The 25,822-nt window shown below is 26.5% G+C and overlaps 1 protein-coding gene and 2 long non-coding RNA genes across 9 annotated transcripts; 2 read left to right on the plus strand and 1 right to left on the minus strand.

Annotated features, from left to right (window-relative positions):
* Positions 1 to 3: 3 nt before the first annotated feature.
* On the minus strand, positions 4 to 12,151 carry LOC107999991 (muscarinic acetylcholine receptor DM1). The gene is made up of 5 exons (XM_017060097.3): positions 11,689 to 12,151; positions 10,141 to 10,420; positions 9,612 to 9,738; positions 9,215 to 9,532; positions 4 to 8,441 (listed from the first exon to the last, which is right to left on the minus strand). The coding sequence occupies exons 1-5, from the start codon at positions 12,149 to 12,151 to the stop codon at positions 7,917 to 7,919; spliced, it is 1,713 nt and encodes a 570-aa protein (XP_016915586.1). The 3' UTR covers positions 4 to 7,916.
* On the plus strand, positions 8,304 to 9,884 carry LOC133666629 (uncharacterized). Its single transcript, XR_009831016.1, has 3 exons — positions 8,304 to 8,445; positions 9,262 to 9,522; positions 9,642 to 9,884. It is a non-coding gene; the product is annotated as an uncharacterized LOC133666629 (long non-coding RNA).
* On the plus strand, positions 12,046 to 25,822 carry LOC133666630 (uncharacterized). 7 transcript variants are annotated; one of them, XR_009831022.1, is made up of 9 exons: positions 12,046 to 12,185; positions 13,059 to 13,911; positions 15,097 to 15,733; positions 15,883 to 16,194; positions 16,293 to 16,424; positions 16,519 to 18,829; positions 19,513 to 19,992; positions 20,065 to 24,722; positions 25,458 to 25,822. It is a non-coding gene; the product is annotated as an uncharacterized LOC133666630 (long non-coding RNA). The 7 variants fall into 7 exon arrangements; XR_009831019.1 differs by lacking the exon at positions 25,458 to 25,822 and having other exon boundaries at positions 12,048 to 12,185; positions 13,309 to 13,490; positions 13,583 to 13,911; positions 15,097 to 15,656; positions 20,065 to 20,186; XR_009831023.1 differs by lacking the exon at positions 25,458 to 25,822 and having other exon boundaries at positions 19,769 to 19,992; positions 20,065 to 20,186.

Raw genomic sequence — 25,822 nt, forward strand, 5'->3', positions numbered from 1 at the left:
CTCTTATTCATTACAGATAGTATATTTTATCCAGGTTCTACTGGTATTATTACATACAGTTTTTTCTATACGTTTTTTCCAGTTACGTAACGTTTTTGTCGCCTTATGTATTCTTTGTTAATATAAAACACGTATATAAACATAGATTGAGTATATTGGTGTTTACAGTAATGTATAGTTAAAAAAAGTCGCACACCACTTTTGTTATTTCAATATACGCTTATGTAAAGACATTATCATTTGAAACGAATGATACAATTTTTTTCTTTTTTTTTTTTTTTCGATTTACTTTGTGCTCTACTACGTATAAGTTTTGCAGTGTTTACAATATTTTTGTATCTAGACATGTGAAAAATTATATATTTCATGACAATCATATGACAATTGAAAAAGTAAAAAGTTACGACAACCGTTACCTGTGTGTCCTCGAAGAAAGATAATAAAACGATTCAAGAAAATTGTTACGAATGAAACGAAATCTATGAAATATTTATGAATAAATATTTATGAAAAATTCATAATTAAATTCATAGTTGAAAAAAAATAAGAAATTTTTGTCGTTGAAATTTATCTTTATATATAGAATACAATTGTTTAAGTATATTTTCCATGGCGAGAGTAAAATATGTTCTACAACACTACGTAATGTATATTGGCTACACAAAAGGTGCTCGGTAAGGTATGCATTATTATTTATTTTCCGATAAAAGTATAATAAAATGAACAATCGTAAACTATAATTAAAAAGTTCGATATTTGTTACACAGTTATTTTTATGAATCATTTTAACAGTCAAAATTTGAACACGTCCGCAGTAATGCAATGCAATAAATATTTCTAGCGTAATTAACGATTATGAATCAGTTAAATGATTTCTTTATGATTTTTCAAAGATTTCGGATTTGATTTTTTAAAAATCTGGTGAATCTCGTGAAATTTTTATGTTAATCGATTATATTTGTGTGATGATTAAGAACTTATAAGATCGATGTGAGATCTATTTATCCGAACGGAAAATTGATGTATACAATTATAGGTAAACGAGGGAGCACTTGAATACGCGTAAATACAGAATAGTTTGGACACCGCAGATTCGTCGAGAATATACATAATAATTTTTTCGTTAGAGACCCCAAAAGTAATAATCTCGATTCGTTCGATGCAATGTAATTTTAGAATTGATCTGTAATCTTAAAATCGATATAGTAAAAAATGGATAAATCAAAATCGAAAATCAAAATCTAGTTACTATTGAAATTTAATTCAGAATTCAGAATTTCTTTTGTAGTTGCCAATATGTCAAAAATATGAATAATAGGTAAGAGATTTGAAATTCAAAATGTGTCGATTTTTGTGATATATCAAGTGAAATTCTTTTCAGTAGTGGATACAAATTATTAAATATTTATGTCATTGTTTAATTATTTTTAGAGTTATCTAATATATATTATTTTTAATATTAATTGATGCTTTTTTACGAGTAGATTTACTAGATTTTAGTTATTAATTTTGGGATTTCTAGCGAATGAATCATATTGTACAAATGTACATTTCCATTTATCGTGAACCAATGTAAAATTAAAAAATTGGCACACCTTACGGTACATCCTCTTCCATCATATATTATATATATTATGTATATGTATATATATGAATGTAAATTAATAATCATGTTTATGTGCGTAAGTTTTCTTATTTGGCAAATTTATTTTTTTTTATTTTCGTGAGAAGTCTATTCAGGGTTATTGCGCAAAATTTGATACATTTTATTTGCTCAGCTGATAATGTCGTTGTTCTATATTTTTCTTTTTATCGTTATTTTCTCGCCAAATGAATTTATAAAATTTCCATTCCCAAATTTCCAAATCCCAACGCGAGGAAAAATTCTTCTCATTAGTTTCTGTTCCATTTTTTTTTTTTTTTGGAAATTTATTGAATTAATATCATTGTATTCCTAAGAAAGAAATTTTCGATTTAGAATTTTATTATATAAATATAATCCACGAATAATAATTTTATAATTTAACAAACATATAATAGAAAATACAAAATAGTAAAATAAAAAATTTTCATTGATGAATATTAATTTTTCATTATGGATAAATTGATAAAAAAATTTAGTTATTAATTAGTTATTAATTAATTGATTAATAAATTATGTTAAGAAAAATTAATCAATAATTGAGTAATCTTTATTAATCTCTTAACGCTCATCTTATTTTAAAAATTTACTTTACGTTATGATATATGTGTGTGTATGCGTGTGTATGTGTGTGTGTGTGTGTATGCGCGCACGCGTTTATGTGTATATATAATTGAAGCTATGATATTTTATATTACAAAATGTACATTATCTTTTAGATAAGAATGTACTTTTTATATACAATGATAATTTCTACAATTTTTATAATAATAAATTGTTATTTGTACTTTTATATACTTTTTAAACGAACAATGATCGCTAATCTTCTTTCTTGTAATTTCTTCTTCTTCTTGATAATTTTATGTTTCATTTTATCATTTCTATTGTTTTTATTATTATTTTTTTTTATTATTTTACTATTATGTATAATATTGAGCAAAATTTTATTTATATAAAAAATAATGAATAAAAAATATCAAATGAAATTTTCTATTCTAACGAATAAATATTTAATCGAATAGAAGAATTTATCCAAATATGATTTAATAAATAAACAAAACGTTTTCGGAACGAAAATCGAAAAAAAAAATCTGTACATTTTATACGCACATTTTTAAAATTAATAAGCAAAAAAAAGAAGAAAAAAAATTGAAAAAATAAATAAATGAATAAATGAAAAAAAATTTATGAAATTTGAGCGTTAAAAGATTATAAATTTATTTATATTAAATTTATTTAATATAATTTAGATAATTTAGATAGAGATAATTATCAAAATGTTAGATAGAGATAATTATCAGCGCTATGTCATGGTCACGTATGTATAATGTACCTTACGCGTATTAAGAAATAATTATAATTCTTAATATTTGTTCAAGAGAATATTTCCACATTCTGTGTATCTTCAATACATAATTCTATTTACAGAGAAAAATGTTAAATGTTTTTTATCAGACTTTTTCTTCTTTTTCTTTTTCCACAAGCATCACTTTGCGCAATAATCCCCTCTCTTCACGAATTATGCGTTTGAACCGGCGACGTTTCGCCTTCACTTACATACATGGATTAGGAAAACTTTTCAGCGGCCGCGTCAGCGGAACGTATCGTGTGGAAAACGATAGATTTGTACACATATCATGTTATTCACCCCGTTAGTTTATTTTTTTTTTTAAAATGATTTTTTTTTAAATATTGAACATTGAATAGAAAAAAGCGAACGAGAGTAAAAGGGAAGAGTGCGCGCGAGAGAACCAGAGAGAGAAAGAGAACCAGAGAGAGAGAGAGAGAGAGAGAGAGAGAGAGAGAGAGAGAGAGAGAGAGAGAGAGAGAGAGAGAGAGAGAGAGATGAATGTATGTGCATATATGTTTTTTGTCCGTATTTACAAATATACACGCTAAATAACAAGTACGAGATAAATAAAATGATACGTTAGATAATATATAATAGGACGGAACGAAATATAGGGATGACATTTTTTTTTACAATTTATAACATCTAAAAAGAATTGTATGTACTTCAACAGCAATATTTAAGCTATTAAAGTGTGAATTTAGTAGAAAAAATTTTTTATGGTGCTGCAAATCATTTGTAAATTATAATTCTCATTGATTTTATATTTTATATTTTAACTTAATTTTTATTTTCAGGAAATAATGTTTCTTTCTAATTTACAAACGATTTTTTCTCATTTTCTTTCGTTTTCTTTCTCATTTTAAACGAAAAAATTTAGATTAGAATTCTTAATTTATGATATGAATATCGTTTTACACATTCATTTTGAGATCGATAAATTTATAATAATTAATACTTATAATAAAAAATTTATAATAAGAATTAGAAAAAATAATATTATAACTGACTATAATGAAAATTAAAAAAAATATGTTTATAAATAGTTTAAAATGAAAGATCATAATGCTTTAAAGCACTTGCGACACCTCTAAATTTTCTAGAAGCTATTTTTACCATATAAAATTTGAAAAGGTTAAACGTAAATCTTTTTCATTATTGAAAAATAATTTTTTTGTACCACCCTAGTATATTATACTGAATATTAATATTCATTGCTCAAGAAAATTTTATGTCATTTTTCGACATAAAATCTAAAATATCAATGATACGTTCTTTGAACAAACGCGACTGCTGGCAAGTTGACCATGTACTTAATTAATAAATGTGTGCTTTCGATCGCTTCATCGTTTGAATAGTTATACTTATATTTATTCCTGTGATAGAAAATAATTTTGTTTTTTTAAATTCAAAAAAAATGGAAAAATTTGGATTTTAATATGGATAATAAATAGAATCGGCTTTTCTCGAATAAACAATATTATTTTGTTAATTTTTATAATAAATGAAATGTTACGTATCTTAAAAAAAATTTCGTAAAAAAAATTCAATGATTCAATGATTAGATTAGAAGATTAAAGAATAGTAATTAAAATAAATTTAAAATTAGAATTGTAATTTTAGTATTTTTATTTTAATCTATTAACTTTTTATATTATAAAATTAATTAAATTTTATTAAAGTTTATCAAAATATAATTGAGAATGAAATAAAATAAAAAGATAAAAAATTTTTAAGATAATGAATATTTTTAACGATAAGGATAAAAATTTGCTTTTCTAATATAGGAAAGAAAGAATAACAGATTTTTAAAATAAATCTTTATACATTGATACATTGCGAACATCATTTAATAATAACGGAATGTCGAAAAAAATTATTTTAAAAAATTATAATAAAATATATAATTTATTTTAAGATATTTTTTCATTATAATTTTATAAATAAATTAATTATTAGATATAAATAAATTAAATAAAAAAAATTAAGCAAATCTTATCAAATTTATAAAATAAATATCAATCACGCATTGTATTATTTTTTAGAAAAAAAAAATTTTCATTTCAATATTATTGTTTCTAGTGCAGAATTAAATTGTTTGTAATTTGAAAAATTAATACGGTTTTATCGCCGTGAAATTATTATAATTAAATAATCATTAGTATTGTCTTTGACTAGTGAAAAGATGACTATTTCCTAGAATATAATAAAATATAATTAAAATGTAATTATAATAAATAAAATAAATAAATATTAAAAATTTATTATTATTAATTAAAAATAACAGCCTTATATAAGGAGATCACGATTCACAAATTATAGGAATATAGGAAATAGATTTTTAGGTAAGTGTTATATGTATTTTTCAAGAAATTATTTTTTGCATATCTTCTATTTTCTTCAAATCTGATTAAAAAATTTTATCAATTAGCATCGATTTGAAATTTTTAAATATCAATTAAGATCGATTTGAAATTTTATATAGGTGATATTAAGTATTTATATTATAAATCGCTTGAAAAGCCGATTTGTATCATAAATACTTCTAAACAAATTTAATTAAACTGAATAAAATTGTATATTCTTTGTTATTAAATTTCATTTAAAATGGTACAGTATCAATAATCCTCGGATAAATGATCGTATATTTTAAGATTTGATACAATTCGCTCCATTTTTTCCTTATTATTATTCATAAAATGAATAGGCAATATACGAGATATTTATCGATATATGTCTAAATTTTTAACTTTTTCATTAAATACTTCATAAAGCAATAAAATTATTACATAATTATAATATAAAATTCAATTTTTAAAAAAAAATATATATATATATATGTAATATACTATATAATAATAACAATATTATTATTAAAATTTAATTTATAATTAGCATCATTATATCTTTATTTTATATTCACAATGATTCAACATATGAAATTAGAAGAAACCATTGTTGTATCATTTATCCGAGAAGTACTGTATACAAATGATACAAAATTATGTAATGTTACTTTATAGAAAAAAATACATATTAAAAATTCTGTAAAATTTTATACTAAAAAAATGATAGAAAATTCTTAATTTCTTATTTATATATTATATATTTAATAGAAGTATACTTTTGAAAGAACACATTTATTAAGTTACCGCCCTATACTATTGATATCTTAAAGCTTCGTTTGGCACGTGTGATTAGAATGTTATTTAATACGAAAGTGTTACAACGTTTCTTAATACGAAAGAATCGATGCAGCGCTTTTTTTTTTTATTTTGTTGTCGTTATAGTTGTGACACATGTCTCTATGTATATTAGCGCTTGTTTGGTTCTCCATGACTAATTACACTTAAAACACTCATTTACAACTGAACTACTATTTAAAATGTACATCAAGTGCGTTGTGTTTCTCGAATAAAACGCACGAGAAATGCTTGTTTATTTTTCTTAGGATTCGAATAAGATTTCGTTTTTGTGCGGTATAGCTTTGTAGGAGGTTCGCGAAATTTAGTCAGTTTCTTAAATATTATTTCTTTTTAATTTGAAAATTTTTGTTAAACGAAAATTTTCATTTTTCGTTATCTACATTAACAATTCTATACAACTGAAAACATTTTTAACAGTTTTAAAACTTTTAATAAATTTTGGACGACCAATGATTTTGATTTATTAATCCAAAATTAATATTTAGAATTATTTGATAAAAATTTGTTTGTTTAATATATTATTGTAAATGTCTCAACGCGATTAAATAGATATTTTTACACTTATATTGTTTATAGAAACTGATTTCGTTTCACAAACTATAGAAAAAAAACTCGATTCGCGACAAGTCGATATCATTTATTTATCGTACAATCGTCGCTAAAATCGAGTCACAAATTTGGCACTGTCGCGTATGTGCCGATTATTTATCCCTCTTTTGTCTTTTTTTTGTACGGTTCAGAAATATATTTATAAAGATTATTTTTCATGGCAGTATTCACGTTGCATTGCCTCAAATCTGGAAATCTGAGCTGTTTAATCGCGAACATTTGGTAGTCCTTTCGATTTCCCACAATGTAAAATAAGAACACGCTTGCCTCTTCGCGTTTCGAGTAATAAATGTTTTTAATTTCTTTAATCAATCATTCAACGATATAATTGAAAATCATTCACTTTCTGGTTCTCTTAATTTTATAGATATCTAATAAAAATTAAATAGACAAATTTAGATAGGTAAATACTTTCTATATCATCACTCATTTTTTCCTAAAATGGATAAAACATAATTTCAAATTGAAAAACTCGTGAAGTTAATCGTGTTATGATTATAAAATACTGTATACAAAATGTGTCTTATTAAATTTATTAAATGGAATTATGTAAACACCCTGTTTTTCCCTAATCTAATATCTATAAAACAAAATTTTTGAGTATAATGTTTTTAACTGTTTTTCGATTTGTATAAATGTTGTATTACAAATCATTTCATCATAATTTTTCGAAAATTTATTTATCTTAAAAAATATTCTTATGATATTTTCAAAACTACTATTCTCTTGTTACCCATATCTACAGAAATGAAATGAAAAGATTAAAAAACAATATTAGTGCTCACGTAATAAATTTTTAAATAACAAAACTGAGAGAAATATAATTTTGTAATAAAATTATATGGTAATCATAGCAAATACGCACGTTTGATTTCCAATTAATAAAAGTAAAATATATGTAATAATGTTGAGCGAAAGTGACGAAAATGTCACATGAAATATAAACATTTATTAGTATAGGTTATATTATAATTGAAAGCAACTCAGTTTCCCTATCATCGGCAAGCACGTTCGGAGGAATGATTAAAAAGGAGAAGAGAGAAAATGATAGAGAAAATAGTACGCCCATAAGCGTGCAGATGTCGCATGCTGGGCGTTTCTACTGATATCATCCTCTGTCAATCGCGGCTCTGTTTCTATTATGCCACTTGCACTTGAGAATCCTTACGTATGTTCGTCGGAATGCCGCATTGCACAGAGCGTAACACATTGGATTCACAGTACTATTGATATAACAAAGATAATAGAAAAAGTCCCAGAGCTCTTGCGGGATGTACCACGAGCAGGCTGTGATGGATTTAATTAGAACGAGAATATTGTACGGTGTCCAGGTGATGATAAATGCCAGCAAGATGGCTGACAAAGTTTTCGCGGCCTTTCGATCGGCCTTTTTCTCCTGCAATTTCTTTTTCTTCTTGTTTGTAGTTTTATTCGCGGCTGGCTTGCTCCCTAATGCTTTCGGAATGTTTTTTGTGTTTAAGGGAATCCTTATATCCGGCATGTGAGATGGTCTCCTAGTAATCATTGAAGGACTCACTGTTTCGTCGTGATACATTTTTATACTTGGACCTTCCGAATATTTTCCCATGCCACTGGTGTCTCTTGTTGGAAGTCGAATTAGAATCGTGTAAACCTAGGTGAAGTATTTTTATATATTAAACAATTATGTAATGTACAATCTGACACCTGATTTTATGATATTTTTATGGTATAAAAAATTTCAAAATTATACGAGGTAATTCAAAAAGATCAAGCAAATTTATATTACTCTAATCTATTAAATAACTGGATCGATATATTACTGTATTATATTTGTTATACCTGAATATAAGATTTTGATTCTTTGAGCTAGATATTATTTTTTTTAATTGTAAAAATTATTATATACATTAAATATATATCAAATAAATCTTTTTAAATAAATTGATATTCTTTCTTCTAAATAATATACTCTCTTTGTTTTATATCTCGTGACTTCTTATTCCATACCAAAAATTTTTTATTCTTCTTTTTGAATATTTTTAATTTTTCTCGTTTAATTCTCTCCTTCAATTTTGTGATAATTATGAAAACGAATAGTGCAGAAATGTCTCCAATGTATTTGATCTATGCTTTAATTGTGTGAAATATTTTGAATGATTGATTAATTGAATGATAATAATGTTAAAGATAAATAAAACAAAAATATGAATAAAATAAAAATATACAAATAAAATAAAGATTTCTTGCAAAAATTGTTTTACTTTTACCTATTATTATTATTATTATTGTTATCATTATTATTAATATTAATATTAATATTAATATTATATTATTAATATTATTATTATTATTATTATTATTATTAGTTACTGTAACATGCAAGATCGTGCAATATTATTAGAATATTTATAAATCCAAACGTACAGAATCGCTAGAGATGCTTTTCGTTGATAGTTCGCCGGCTTTTCCAGATTTTTTGTAATCGTGGTTATCAGCGATACTAATGGCTCTCTCAACAGTTAACGTGGTAGGATGAATTCCACTTAAAGAGGCAGATCGAGAAACCGTACCAGTAAGAGGGGTTTCCGCTGACAATGGCGTTATGGCTTCGTCATAACCGTGTGTAGCACGACTGCTCTCAGCTCCCTCGATATCCTCTTCTTCGTCATCGTCTTCGCGACCACTATGCCACCACGCGATGCACCACATCTTTAACCACATCCACGAAAATGGTCTGTGTTTCTGTAAATTTATATAAATTATATTCATTATTTTTAACAAATATCTTTATATGAAATATTAAATAGTTTGAAATATTTACCATTTTATATTGAGGATAATGTTTTTCTAGATAAGAGACTGCGATATGTGTCGCGTTCACGTCTTCGACTCCTGTGCTCGATTCGCTTCTAGGCCTCCTGCAGTCCTCCATGTCTAACGCTTCATCGCTATTTATAAGAAAAGAAATAATTAGATGGGTTATCTATCTCTTTTCATTTTTTGAGTTATTAACTCGTTGTATTTGTTAATACGTTGTACATGTGTACAAATATAAATTTTAAAATAACTTAGAATTAAAAAAAAATAGATATTATTCATTGTTGGATTTCTTCTTTAGATCTTAGAAAATACAATTTTTGTATGGCATATATATTTTGTTTGAAAATTTATTTGATTTATGAAATGCTTTTGAAATAACAAGTAATAATAAATAATTTTAATATCATAATATGATACTGATAGCATGAATTGATAAAAACTATTGGAAATTATCTCGTCATAGTATCGAAATGTTATTAATTATATAATAGTATATATAAAAAGATTGAAAAAAAAATTAAACAACCAACCTAGAGTTACTCCTTTTACTGGCATCTTGTTTTCCAGCTTGTAAGTACGGAAGATCTTTTTGCCGCTTCTTGGTTTCCTTCCATATGCGCCAATAAAGAATGATCATCACAGTGACAGGCACATAAAATGCAGCAATTGCGGTACCGAATGTGATGTAATGATTTGTCTCGATGAATTGTATATAACATGCATTGATGGGTACCGTTCGTTGGCCCTCGATGTATGGCCAAGCATAGATCCAAGGTGGCCATAAAAGCAATGAAATTCCCCAGGCGCATGCTGAAACGTATTATTTGTTTATTTCTTCTTTATTTATATTCATTGTTTATTTATTCATATTATTCATATTATATTCATTATATTCATATTATTTATATTCATGCTATTGTTTTAAAGTATTATTTAAATGAGAAGGAATTTTGTGAATTTAGTCTATGTATATATATATATCAGTAATTTGTCCTTCTTCTTAGAGATTATGAAGTATATCCTTGAAAAGTTGTCGCTAATGTTATTATTTAACAATTTAAAATCTTTTAAAAAAATTTTTTTTATCTTAAAAGATTGGAGCATGCTTAATTATTAGCATGCTTTTCATATCAAGATTAACGTGCTTTTCATAGTATAATATATTAAGTAAAATAAAATAACATCGGACTTATTAAAATTATATTAGCTTTTATATAATTTTTGTAAGAATTATTTTCATTTCTTTTATATCATTACCGATGAAAAAAGGATTTTAAATATTTTTTCATCGGGCTACATACTTTCTTGATTAGTTTCATCAAAATGGACATCCAATATCGGTTTAATACATTCTTTTGTAAGAAGCTTTTCCGTATAAGAATACATTATTGACTAGACAGAAGTAGGTTGATTCCTTTGTTTCTATTGATAGCGTAAAAAAGTTATATAAAAAAGATTTCATTTCTCGATATTATTAATATATATATATAAAACAATTATTAAAAACGGGGAAAAATATCTTCGAATAATCTACCACTAATATATAAGTTATAGATAAATTTGAAGAAAGTAACTTGGATTTCTCTCTTTCTTATATTATAATATATGTAATTATATTAATATATATGTAATATATTATTATATATGTAATTAAATATATTTATTTTTATAAGGATAAAAATATCAGAAAATATATATTATAGTATATATATATAAAAAATATATTATTATAAATATTAATTAAAAGATTTATAAAAACGATTTCGAATTTGTAGTTTTTTTAAACAGAAAATTAATATAGATTTGAGTTTTGAAGAATTTTTTTAATAATCGAGATCTTTGTTAAGAATTCTTACATCAAAGATGATAAGTCGATAATCGATCTATAGATCACAAAGAATTCGTTCTTTTACTTTGTTGATCTAGAAAATTACCAGTACATGTTGCCATTTTTACAATATTTACCATAAAATATTAAAACTTCACAGTTTCTTCTGAAATTTCTATGGATAAGTAACTGTTTTTAGTGTTACCAATAGAACCATTTAATTCAAAGATATAACAGAAAATTAACTTACCGATCATAATGGCGGCCTTGGAAGTAGTTCTCTTGGCTCGATAGGTGAGAGGCCTCGTCACAGAGAAGTATCTATCGAAGCTGATAATAAGAAGATTCAATACTGATGCGTTACTTGCCAAATAATCTAACGCTAACCACGTATCGCAAATATGCGGTCCCAACGGCCAATAACCGAGCACAGTGTATACCGTGAAGAGAGGCATGGAAATTAGACCGATCGCGAAATCAGCAACTGCTAGGCTGAACAAGAAATAATTGGAGATCGTTTGTAACTGTTTGTCGATCTTAAACGAGATCATCACCATTATGTTACCGACAACGGTGGTCAGACTAAGGAAAAGGGCTATGATTACGATCAACACGCGTTCCCATATTCTGTATGAGTGTAATTCTCCGCCGCAATCGAGACCATTGCTCATGTTGTAACTCTCGTTTCCGAAAATGTCTGAAGTCACATTCATGTCTGAAGAGTTCGCTATTGCTGAAAAATATTTTGTGCGTACTTCCTTAATAATAATAAATAAATTAATCTTCTCCTTCTTTCTTTTCTCTTTCTTTTTCTTTTTTACTTATTTACGTACGTGTCTCTTGTCTATTTTGTCTAATCTTAAATATAAATTTGCCTCAATTTTCAGCTTTCGCTCATTTCTATCTCAATATGTATTATCTCTATTCTCGTACGCTTCAAATTTTTTTTCTTCGATCCTTAAAATTACTTTTCTCTCTTTTTTCCAAAGTACAACGTTTCCTTTTATTCATAGAAATCGTCTTCTTTTTTTTTTTCTTCTCTTTTATTTATTTAAATCCTTTGTTGTTCCTACTTAAAACGATTTGTTTTACATATAAAATTTTCTTATTTATCATTTAATTTATTATTTAGAATTCTTTTAAGGTATCCCTTTTTCGCGTTTTTAAACTGCTTCTTGATTTAATTCATTTCTCTATTCAGCTACTCATCTTTTTGCGCTCATCCTTTTAAACGTATTTCACATTTATTTTCGTATAGAAGCAATACTACTTCCATATTTTTTATTTTCTCATTTGTTTTTCTTTATCCACAGCTTTTGAGCTCTCTTTATATTATTTTTAACAAAAAAAAAATATTTCTCCTTTTTCTATTTTCTTTCTTTTTGCTTTCTCTCTCTCTCCCTCCCTCCTCTGTCTTTCTTTCTTCCTCTCTCCCTCCCCACTCTCTCTCTCTCTCTTTCTCTCTCTCTCTCTCCCCCCTCTCTCTCTCACTCTGTTTTTGCCTCCACCTGTTATCGTTTCTTTTCCGTGTGTATATGGAAATATTTCTCTGCTTGTATACGGTTTACATGTCACGTGTCCGGCCAGAACATTTTTCTACGAAATCCGTTCTCTCTGCAGGCCCTTCCTCGCACTTTTCGCATGCAAGCTAGCGAATGTAACACGCGCGTACACACGCACGTACGCATGTAAAACGACGTTGAAAAAACGGTTCCGCTTTTCCGGCTCCTCTGGACGCTTATTTCCAGTCTTTAAGGAACAGAGGGATGCGTCAACTGCATACCCTTTTCACTGATCTCGTTGATGGCGCGTGGTCTGTAAGTAGAAATTGATAAGATTTCACTTTTTATATAAGCTTTTTTTTTTTCAGAAAATTGGTGCAAATCTGTGAATATAATTATATGTATGTGCAGTGGATCACTAAAAAAAAAAATATTCAAAGTGATATTGAAATGTTAAACGATATAAAGATATACGTTATACTTAAAATCTTGATCTGAAGATAATCTTGCATGAAAAATAAAAATATATTTTATTTTAGTATAATTCAAGGTAAATATATTTGTTAATTCAAAGCAATAAATTTTTAAGTAGTTTTTTTTTCTTAATTTTTCCTAAAATTGTTGTCTTCCTTCTGTTGCAAGATCCTCAATCATTATAAAGTATAAGTTATTCAAAGTCCAAATAAATTTTCGTTGAAATTATTTATTATTTTATTTACGTCGTTATCCAAGTAGCATTTCTGGATAACATAATTAAATTAAGAAATTGATATTCATTACCGGCCACATGATCCATACCAGTATCCAGGCTGCCGTTGCCATCATCGATGCTAATATGCTCTGGGATGATCAAGCAAGCATACTCAAGCACGCCGCAATGTGTAGCCAAACAGAGAGAAATCATTTTGAGTACTTACGATGATTCTGTAAAAATAATCGATATACCGATTAAAATAAAAATCATAAGAAAGGTAAAATCACCACACATCTATATAATTGAATAATTTACAGATATGTAGATCATAACTATTATTGCTAATAATTGTTCTACTATCGATGTGCAATTTATAAATCATTTTGAAAAAAATCTACAGAGAAGAAACGAAATTTGTTTCCTCCTGAAATAGCGAATCGAACAATAGCGAAACTAAATCAATATTTTAATAATCTTCCTTATATATATATATTCCTTATATAAATCTTCCTCGATAAACAAACGTCTTCAATCGTTTTTGATTATTACATCTATGATCGCTCTTGGGTATTTAATATCTGAACTTTTACAAATACAAAGTGTCCATTCTGAGACAACGTACCTCAGAAATCGGACCCTCTTGTGATGATCTTCAAACGATCAAAGATGATTGTTTATCTGTTCCCCAGTAATGATAAATTTCCACGATATTTGTACCTGTACAACACAGGTTTATTATTAAGTGGCATGGTTGCACGTCGATAGCTTTGCATTAGTTCTCTCCTTATTCAAGCTATAAATAATTTTCCAATATTGTTTCATCCTCGCACGCGTAAGCGCCCATAAGCCACGTTGAGCGATAGTTTTCTCTTCATACACATTAAAAATATCATCTTGAGGAGGGATCACAGCCTATGGCTAATGGAAAACTGCTCTATAATAATATCTTTCGTGGCCTCGTTGCAACACACTTTTCAATACGAATGAATATTAAAGTGTGACGTGCTGTTATCAGCAATATTAATCACTATTTTTAAACAAAGTGTTTGCCAATAAGGACAAGGTTACCTTGTATAGTCAGAGAAGCGAATCTTAGAAATGGACAGTTGCATTATTTCTCTAATGGATGGGATGGATGAAATTAACGTTCCTTTGACCTTACATTTCGTTGATGAATATCGAAATATATATATGCACAGCTAACATTCTTGCATGCTCCATTATGTCTCCAGTGGCGACTCAATGAGATTGGTTGATAATTTGCTTCTCGTGATGTCACATGATTATATTAAAAATTACATTACGTATCTATATATATATATATATATATATTAATTTCATTGTATTTATTTAATAAAGAAGGCATATTGAATTGAATCATTATATTGAAGAGGATGTGTCTGTTATATATGTCTGTTTGATTTCTATGATCTGTTTTTTAGTTGCTGAATTTGTGTTTCAGGCAAAATGAGTGGACTAGAAATAGGATAAAGAATAATATTCAAGAAAAAGAAATCAAAATCATTTAAAAATTATAAACTATTCCATATATAAATAATTGCAAATAAAATTAACGATCCTTCTTAATATAATAAGTTGGAAATCAGTGCAATAGAGTTCAAATTCATAAAAAAATGAAGTAAGTATGATTAAAATAAATATTTTGCAACAATTGCAGCCTTGCCTTTGAAACCGTTTGCCTTTGAAATCGTCTCATATATCTCTAAAACGTTTCTTATGAAATTCACAGTCTAATCTTTTTTACTTTTGATCTCAGTTTAATCCTTTGTACATATTTTTTCGAGATACATTTTAGAAGCCAATTGAAAGGAAAGTGTCTGTTTTAAGTGGTTCTAGAAGAAAAGAAAAAAGAACGTGGCCGATCTTGGTGACGTTTTCCTCGGGTGTGATTCTACGAACCACTCTTTGTACGTCTGTTGGCAGTGAGCCGAATGAGACGCGCAACTGTCCCGAACAATTCAACTCCTGATCTTAACTTTGTAGAATTCACTCCATTAAATTGTAAGTCTAAGTAGTTACAAATGCAATTTAAAGAGATAAGCGTTCAACCTCTCACTGTACTTAGCATTTGGAAATTGGTATGCACAGTTTAATCTGAAATTTTCCTTTTTTATATCGCATTTTTCTCGCCATATTATCGAAAATATTTTCATCGTAATTAAGTTCTATTTAATCAATGTTATCTCTATCATATACCTTTCAATATTTCGTTATGTTTTCTTTACAGAAATTTTATTGGTTGGATGTGAAGTAATCGTGGCACGAGCCAAGTCGATCGATTTTTTTTTGCACTATTTGTTAAGATTTTGTTGGGAAATTGAAATACGTATGTGTTTGTATTTTTCTTTTGTTTTTTTTTTCTTAATTTCAAAATTGAATTTGAAAGATACAGATCTTCAAAAAAATTAATTTTGAAATGATCAATCGTAGGTAAAGTAGATATATTCTCTGCAAGAGAATTTTAATTTAATTTTTCAAATTGTTTTAATAAAATTTGCTTTTTCACACAATTCCCGCATAAGCTTATCAGTTCAGTCAGGTAACTATATTAATTTCTTAGGTAGTCTAATTAGCTGTTCAGATAACTTTATTAAGTACTCATACAGCTACCATAAATTTATTAACTATGTACTTTAGACAGAGCTCTAGTTCCAATAGTTCGATGTATCGGCACGAATACTCGTATTGGATTGCACTCATATTGGATATTCGCAAGATTTTTCTATCATTTTGTAATTATACATCACATTGTATAATATTAGAGATTCTGTAAGTAAATGCCAATTTATCGATAATTCTTTCAATTTTATTTAAATAAAACGCGATTTAACTCAATCATATCGATTCCTATTTTGAATGACAGCTGACTGCGTTACGTTGTTAACGATGTATAATGCCTCGACAAGATTGTCCATTGTTTCTTCGAAACAATGCCGATCGTACAATCTACTGGAAATCCGTCAAAACTTCTGCATTCATCCAATATTATACGAACACGATAATATTTATATTTAAAAGCGCACAATAAAAAAATAGAGGAAATTCTTGCGCTAAATTTAATGTCATGGATCTACCGAATATTAATTTGTAAAACGAATACATTGTAATTAAAATCTGTACTTATTATATAAGTTCATAACCTATTAATATAAAATACGAAGATACGAGAGCAGAGAAGAAAGGAGAGAAAGGAAAGAAGAAAAATTTGTCCGCATCTACGAAAAGGTTAATAATGAAAAATATCTCCAGTATTATCCTACTTACTTTTTGCTGATGCGTGCTCCCCGGTGCTCATTGTTGCTTAACGACAACATGTCACATTTCTCGTTACACCGCGGTTAATAAAAGTCCCATCACCAGTCACCGGCATCTTGGCCCTCGTGAACATGATGACGGGCAGAGAATTCTATTTTTCATCGATCGAATCTTGTACGGAGTTGCATTCTTCCTCGAAGGATATCACACGGGATATATCACAGTCGATGGTGCATTTCAGCCGGTGTGTTGCGGACCAATTACTGCACATAAAAGAATTACTTGTAAATAAATGATTAAAACTGTTAACTACGCCGGTGCTATGAAACGGAGGTTGGGTCAAAAATTATCACAACATTACAAGTGCGTCCAAAGTTACTCAAATTTTATTTCAATCATGTTTGCATTATCGTCATGACGCATTTATTGTGTCGAAGAAATGACCCAACCATCTATAACCATCTATTAATCAAATGGATAAAACACGTAAATACATATTTTCATTTTTTAAATTAATATTTAATAAATATTGCTTGGTATCTCAAGTTGCCAAACCGATCATTCCATGCGTAAATAATCTAATATCTCGTTATATTATGATAATAATGATTAAGTAATAACGATCCCTATGTAACATTAGTGAGGTTAACAATCTATTTGCTGATTTGTCGTGGTTATCAGCCTGCGTACAAGTTGCCAACCGTATATGGCGAAAACTTTGAATTCTAATTAGGACTCACAAGTCCCGGAGTTTCTTGGTACTGTTTCAATAGTAATTGATGTATTAGTGAGCCACAAAAGCTACAAAAGGAGATTGGCGAGCCAGTTTGCCAAATTGCAACCATATATTTGTTATAACTAAGAATTTCTCTTAATATATATTTGCACATAAGATAAATGATCAAATTTAACAATTTCTATATTGTTTTCTTTTAATCTCAAATTATACGTTTATATACAACTTTGTATAAATTTCGCATTAACCATATTATGTTTAAAAAAAAATAGAAATGATTTTGAAATTTGTAAAAGAAAAACTTTCAACCAAAAAAGATTATTGACATGTTATTATCATATTCTTCCTATAGAATAATATTTTTGTAAACAACTGTTATTTCATATTTCTAAAAATAACAAAGATATTTATGTGACCCCATTTAATTACTACTTTTTACAAAATATTTATCTCAAACATTGTAACATTTTCGTTATTCTTTTAACATTGTTATTTGATTCACGATGATAAATACCGTGATTCAAGATCATCTTCCATAAAATAATTCAATTTTTCTTCAGTTTTAAAGCTGATCAACGATTTTATAATTATAACAATATTTTTATTATCGTACTTTATTATAAAAAATTTAGACATAGTGGTATATTTTTTTTTATATTTTTATTATTTTATTAGAATTTATACAAAGCGAATATTTTATGTCGTCATAAAATATTTTTTATATAATAATTCTTTTTTAGAGCTTTACGTAATTATTTTTTTTTAAAAATTAAAAAATCATTAGATTGATTTCTGCCTAATTCAATTCGAAAATATATCTAATTAAATTTCAATCTTTTCCACTCATTACAATTCAAAATTATCTTTTCCAAGTTCTTATATCGGTATTTATCGTATAAACTATCGTAAGAAAGAACATCAACCATTCTGCGAGTATTCTTTATTCTATGTAATTAAATCGACATTAACGTCATTAAACTAGCGCTGGAGGCGTAGTACGTAGTGCGTATAAGAGTACCAATTAAGCACGTACGTTTTGACACTTGTTATGAAATATACGAGCAAAAAACAAGATATTAGTACTAAAATTAAATACAAATCGCTATAGTCGTTTTTTATAATTCGCTGTAATTCTATGTATCAAGTTAAACTCGTAATTTATTTTAGAAAAATCCTCTTTCAGGTACATTCTTTTTTCTTTATATATTCTTTCTATTTGACGTATTCTTCTAGAGATACAATCTATCTTTTTTACGCTATCATTATTTTTCTCAACTTAACTTCTCAACCTAACCTAACTATCTAATCTAAATTAATTGAATTATAATTTAACTTAAATTTAAATTAAACAAATACTTTTTGATTTTATGATGCGTAATTTATTTATTATTATTTATGAGGAATAACAATAAAATTTGCAAATATCGTGATAAAAATACTAAAAAAATAGTACAAATATTTATTTTATTAGTGAGTGCTATTGTGATCATTTTTAAAATAGTTTTATAGAATTTTTTTTATTATTTTTGATGTTATTATTGCTATCAAAATATCTTCTTTTCAATATTTTTTTTATCTTTAAAAACAAGAAAATATTACATACATGGAAAAAGAACTTTTCAACATAGTTATTCTATACTAGCTAAAAGTTAAAAGATATTTTGATACCATTAATCATTAGTATGAGTAATGAAAGCTATGAAACTCATTCCTTATAAAAAACAGTTTTCCAAAATTGATATGAAAATAGCATTGATTTATAGATTCGTACTTTGAAAATGATCACAACGATATTCGACAATAAGTATTAATTTTGGCAGTTCGTCAATTCCATTATTTACTTTAAAGAGATACGCAATTTTTCAGGCATTTACATATTATAAGAGAAAATTATATTTTCATTGCTGACTTGATGAAACTGTTCAGAACTCTACACTTTTCTTACTTTTAGTCATAGAACAAGTTAGTAAAGTTTATGCGGAAGTTTATGTAGAACACTTTGTATAGAGGTATTGGTTAAACAGTTCGATATAATATGATAATGGAGAGAAAATAGAAAAAGTACTATAAAGATTAACGTGAACAGCATCGAACATATACAGTAAATACTCTGTGATTCTAGCACGCTTACTGATCACGTGACAATGAAATATTAGATATCTTTTTATCTCTATATTTTGAATTATATCGAGGATGCTAATAAATGTATCCATTTTTGATGCATAAAAATTTTTATTATACAATACAATACAATATAACAACAAGATAATTAAAAATCACTTCGACAAAATGATAATAAAATCTCTATTATAACTGTGAAAATTTCATAATTTGGTCGAAACATAAGTAAGTGTATAGTTTAAATTTCGATTTTTAGATATTTTCAGATAAGAAACAAATAAAATATTATATTTACAGGATATTCTTATAAGAAATATGCTATCGTAATATTAATAAATGTTTGAACTGTTGTGATAAATTGCTCCTGATAAATGAAATAATTTTTACTTGGAAAAGAATAAAAATTATGTGACGCTCAATTTTTTTAATCGATGAAGCAAGAGATTAATCCTTTCCTAATCCACTCGTTACGACTCGTATGTGTAATACATCAAATTTTATTCATTTGTTTATGAACTTTTTAAATAACCCATGATTAATACATACTAGTGCCTCGTTTAGTGTCTACTTAAACAAAAATTAAATAATTATACTGATGAAACTATTTCAATTCGAGGAACACGATTTAACGCGAATCTTTTAATCTTGATTGCAAATTTTTAAACTTGAATCACAGTTATAATTAATAACTGCATTTTTTCTCGAAAAATTTTACAATGTTTGAAAGAAGCTGTTCAGCATCGAAAAAACATTTGATAAGAATTATAATGAGAAATATTCGAAGTGAATTAATTATTGTAGAAAGCAATAGTTAGAATTCGAATATATAATTATTACATAAAGTAACAATTAAATAGGTAAGTAATTTTTTCTTATTTAATAATGTAGTAATATGGAAAATATAATAATTAAAATGAATTAGAAAAATAATATTTGACATCTGAAAATATCGTCTTTTCCATTTCGTTAAAGACTAAAAGGACAAATACTAAATCTAGAACTCGGAAAACTTCAAGAAACTCGTAGTTTGAATTACGGATTCTTTAAACACTTGAATAATTCTTTTTTTTTTTTTCTTTTAGATTTCAATTATTAAAGTTTTATGATATCTTAGCTGGGATAATAACGTTCTTCATTACGAATTATTACTTTTAGTTTTATATTCATTTGTTCTCAATCTTATCATCAATCTTCTCCAGCAAAAAAGAGAATTATATATGGAAAGATCTCCTTTTATAATGGTTTTTATGTAATCATTCTATACATTTTACAATATTTCAGATTTTAATGAAAAAATTTCAACTATATATATATATTATATATATAATCATATGAATTTTTTTACAGCCTGATACATAAAGATTTTAACAATATTTTTTATCTTATCTTATCATTTACTTATGAACGATTAATGTATATATTCTGTAACAGTTAAATTACCATTATTGCATTTTTCTTAAAATTTGGAAAAACTATAAACAAATATAAAGAGAAACCTAAATATTAATTTTCCAATTAACACGAATCTAACACTTTCATATATAGAAATTTATATATAACTATCTATATGTAAAAATATCATAGATACTACATGCAATCTTAAAATAATTATTTAATTGCACAAAGAGAAAACTGCGTTTAAAAAATATGACAAGATAAAAATTAAGAGTAAGAAAAATAAAAGAAGCAAATTCATAGGAATTTTAGGGATTAGAAATATTAATGCTTCTAAACGATGTTATTGTCATTGATATATTTAAAATGCAAGTAAACACAAGGTACATTAATATTTTTTTATTGTATTGATGCATTTTTAATTAAAAAATTTTTAACGAGTATACGTATAATTCAAGTTTCCTATAGTTTGTAATAGTTTGTATTTATGTGAATAATAATTTTCACATAAATTACTATTACTATTACTATTCAAAAGTTTGGAATCACATCTGTTATTTATGCTTTATAAAAAAAAACAAAATAATACATTTTCTATTTTTGTTTTTGTTAAATTTGTTACAGATTTCTTTCACTATATTACTATTCTTTTTATTTATAAATAATTATTTATAAATAAGTGATATTAAATTTTTGCATATGATATATTCGTATATATATTTTTTATTAATCAAGGATTTTTGATATCTTTTTGATATTTGTTCAAAATTTATTTGCGAAAAAATATAAATTTATTTAAAAATATTTGGAATAATTAATTTTTAAATATTGAATAAACAACATTGATTATATAAAATTTATATTTAACAACGTAAAGGCGTGTAAAAATATTAATTATAAAAATTTATGTGATTATATGATATGTAAGTATATAATAAAAATAAACTAAAAAATAAATAGATAATTGGTTTTATTGAAAATAAATTAATTACGTAACATTAAAAATAATTCTATTTTTATTATAACAATATACACGATTAATAAATATCATTGCACTAAAATATAAATGTTAAAAAATAAATTAATTACTTACTACTAAAAATTTATAATTTATAAGAAAAAGATAATTACAAAACATAATTAAAAGTTTATAAATACATAAAATATTAATTCATAAATATATAAAATATTTTTAATATAAATTAAATTCATAAGTTATTGAATTCTATTCGTTATAAATATTGATGATTATATTCATTAATAAATGTAATAATAAATTTCTATAAATGAAATAAAAAATTTAGAAAACATGTCGATATATATAAAAATTTGATTTAAAGCGTACAGCTGTGATGGATGGATCTAGAAAACAATATAAGAATAACAAAAAAAAGATAGTAAAAAGATAATATTAATATGTGCGTTACAAAAAAATCTTTTAATATCTTTAAAAAGAAATAGAAAATAATATAAATAAAATTTATAATAAAGATGACATGGTAAATAAAAAAATTGCATATTATTCGATATAGATATGTAATATATATATTTTATTTAAAAAAAATTAATATGAACTGGAAATACACAACTTATAAATATATGCGAAGTTAAATGTTAATTGAAATATATAATAAAATATAAAAATATGTCAATTGAATCAATAAATAGATATAATTTATTTATTAATATAAATTTTAAGAAAGTAATATCGTTGTAATTGAAAAGTTGAACAAGAAGATAATTTAAGAAAAATATTATGAAATATTATTAAGAATAATACCAATAGAGAAAGTGGCGCCATCAACGATACTAATGGTGATGAAAATATCAACAACAAAAATATTAACCCCTAATGATTACTATGTCAAACTTAATAAAAACATTAATTTAACTAATATTAAAATAAATAAAAAGGCTTAAATATTTTAACCTTACATTTACCATTCAACGAATTACACCATAAACTATATAAATATTAACAACACCATCAAAATATAGTCATTACAACAATTTGTCGAACACTTTTTACCTTCTTTAGCGTGTTCACACATAACAGTTAGCCACTTGGACAAAATTCATTAACTCCTTAATTATAGAATACACCTTTGATTTTGTTCTTTTTTTCTGTTCATCATGTTATGTTTTATTTAACATTTAAAAGTTTTTTATCAATTAATCAACGGAACAAAAAGTATTAAAATGTAGAATATCCACTGGTTTCGATGTTAGAATTTTGATGAAGAACCGTTAGGCGTGGTAAGAAGCCCGACACAGGTTGGAAAAAAACATAACTTAATTTGAGTGGTGGAAATAAAAAAGAGGAATTGGCGAATTTTTAATTGTGTCTTGAAGAGCTAGGACATACCAAAAACAATTTATTAGAAAATGAAATTGAATTTGACAAGAAATAAAAAAAACGGTGAAATATAAAAAAAATTTAATATCTCGATCGATAAAAACTGAACGAATTGTTTATCGACTGAGAACGACCACTTTTTAAGAAAAACATCGCAACAAAAGCTCAAGCAATCGTGCAATATTTATAAAAATCAAAAGAAGGAACAATTATGATATAATGAGAATTCGTCGATATAGGTTACATCGTGTCAACTAAATGGAAAACACCGAAAAAAAATTTCACTGACACAATAAACTCGAGGGCGAGACCGAAAATCCACAAAACGATTGCGTTTCCTTACGTCGAATTCACACATAATTTAAATCACTGATATCCAGCATCGGTGTAGAAAGGCGGGACGATCTGTACGAAAAATCTCGCGTGCATCGATACACAAAACTATATTTCGGACTGATTATTGAGAGCACCAAAGGATCCGATGATATTTAGCAAGTACCACCACCCTTTTTTTCCACCGATCATCAACGGCACATTCTCTTCGTTATTTTGATTCACTCGAGCCCGAACCTAAACCCGAGGGAGATAGACAACACAACAAGCAGGCACACAGATCAAGAGAGGACAGACCGCGTGTATGTTATATAATGTACCCGCGTACGTGTAGATGCGTGAGAAAGAGTAAGTGAGCGAATAAGTGAGAAAGAGAGAGATAGAGAAAGAGAGCGAGAGAGAGCGCGCGCGAGAGAGAGAAAGCCAGAGCAAGAGAGAAAGATAGAGAGTGGGGAGGAAAAAGAGAGAAAGACAGAATGAGCAACCAAGTGGGGGTAACGGAGAAAGAGAGAGAGAGAGAGAGAGAGAGAGAGAGAGAGAGAGAGAGAGAGAGAGAGAGAGAGAGAGAGAGAGAGAGAGAGAGAGAGAGAGAGAATAAGTGAGGCGGAGAGAGAAAGAAAGAGAGAGATAGAGAGCTAGAGAGAGAGAGAGGAGTAGAGTGAGGGAGAGAGGAGGACGCAAAGACGACGATGATTGCACGAGGGATGCGTCCGCGACGGAAGTACGAGGCACACTAAGGGCGTGGGCAATCGGAGCAAGGTCGGTATGGAGTTCTGAGGGGAGGACCCACATTGATTTTGATTTTCGAAGCGCGCGCATGAGTCTCCGTGTTCAGCTTTGTCCATTCATACGTATGGGACATTGGTCCTTAGTAAGTAGTATTCACTCGATCGTTCCACATTCGACATCTACCTTTTCTTTTCCTTCTTCTTTCCTTTTTATCAATAGATTTTTTTTGACCGATTAACAAACATATACTGCGCACTTAATCTCTGTCAAATCAATTTGCTATTTCCATTTTTGATTCATACGGACTCAAATCATAGCTTTGATACATCTGTAAATCTTATAGAGAAAAATATCAAAAAGATAAAAATATAAAATTTAATTTTTGAATTTATTTTTTCAATTATATTGAATTTAATCAATGAAAAAAAAAATTGTTTTACGAAGATATATATTTAAAATTATCTGTGAAAGATTTTTTTCGATATAATTTTTATATAAAAGTTAAAGTAAAATTAATTATATTTATATGAATAAAGAATATATAAAACATTTATTTTGAAAACATTAATTATTTGTACATTTTTTTTATTTTGTTTATTATTATATCGTTATATGTTATTATATTTTCATTAAAAAATTTATTTATAATTACTATTTTACTTTTTTCAAATTAGTTACTTTTTTCATATTAATATTCTTTTTTTTTTTTCATTCTCAAATAAAATTCTAATTATATTAAATTGAATAATTATAATATTGATAATTATTTCATATAATTTTATTCCTTGTTAATCGAGAGAGATTTAACATCCTCCATATTTAACTGTTTTTATCTTTAATTATGTCATTAATTTTCAAAATTTTTGCAAAACAATAGAATACTTTGAAATAGATATTGTACTTCACTATTGAAACCGTGAATGATGATAAGAAGTACGAAAGCGTTATTCAGCACTCAAAGAATACTTATAATAAGAGATATTATGAAGCACACAAGGAATACCACGAGAACAATCGCAAGAATTACTAAGATGAATTATTGTGTTGAAACTTTATAAAACAGTAATCAAGAACAGAAGGAATGGATACTTTGAAAAAGAATGTCTGAACTGCGCAAGACAGTCATCGTTACGTGTAAATTAATTATACAAAACGAAACGTGTTTCTTAATTTCGTAGTTAATAAAATAATACGATTTTTTTTAATAAACAATAATTTTTTATAAATCACTATTTTTTCCAA

Source organism: Apis cerana, linkage group LG8, assembly GCF_029169275.1.
Source record: "Apis cerana isolate GH-2021 linkage group LG8, AcerK_1.0, whole genome shotgun sequence".
NCBI classification, from domain to species: Eukaryota; Metazoa; Arthropoda; class Insecta; order Hymenoptera; family Apidae; genus Apis; species Apis cerana.

Excerpts from the sequence above, each read along its gene's own strand:
- LOC107999991 (XM_017060097.3), bottom strand. The coding sequence starts at position 12,151 with ATGAATGTGACTTCAGACATTTTCGGAAACGAGAGTTACAACATGAGC. Across the intron at positions 10,421-11,688 it reads CAAGGCCGCCATTATGATCG|CATGCGCCTGGGGAATTTCA; the intron begins GTAAGTTAATTT and ends AATACGTTTCAG. Across the intron at positions 8,442-9,214 it reads AAAGCATCTCTAGCGATTCT|GTTTACACGATTCTAATTCG; the intron begins GTACGTTTGGAT and ends TACTTCACCTAG.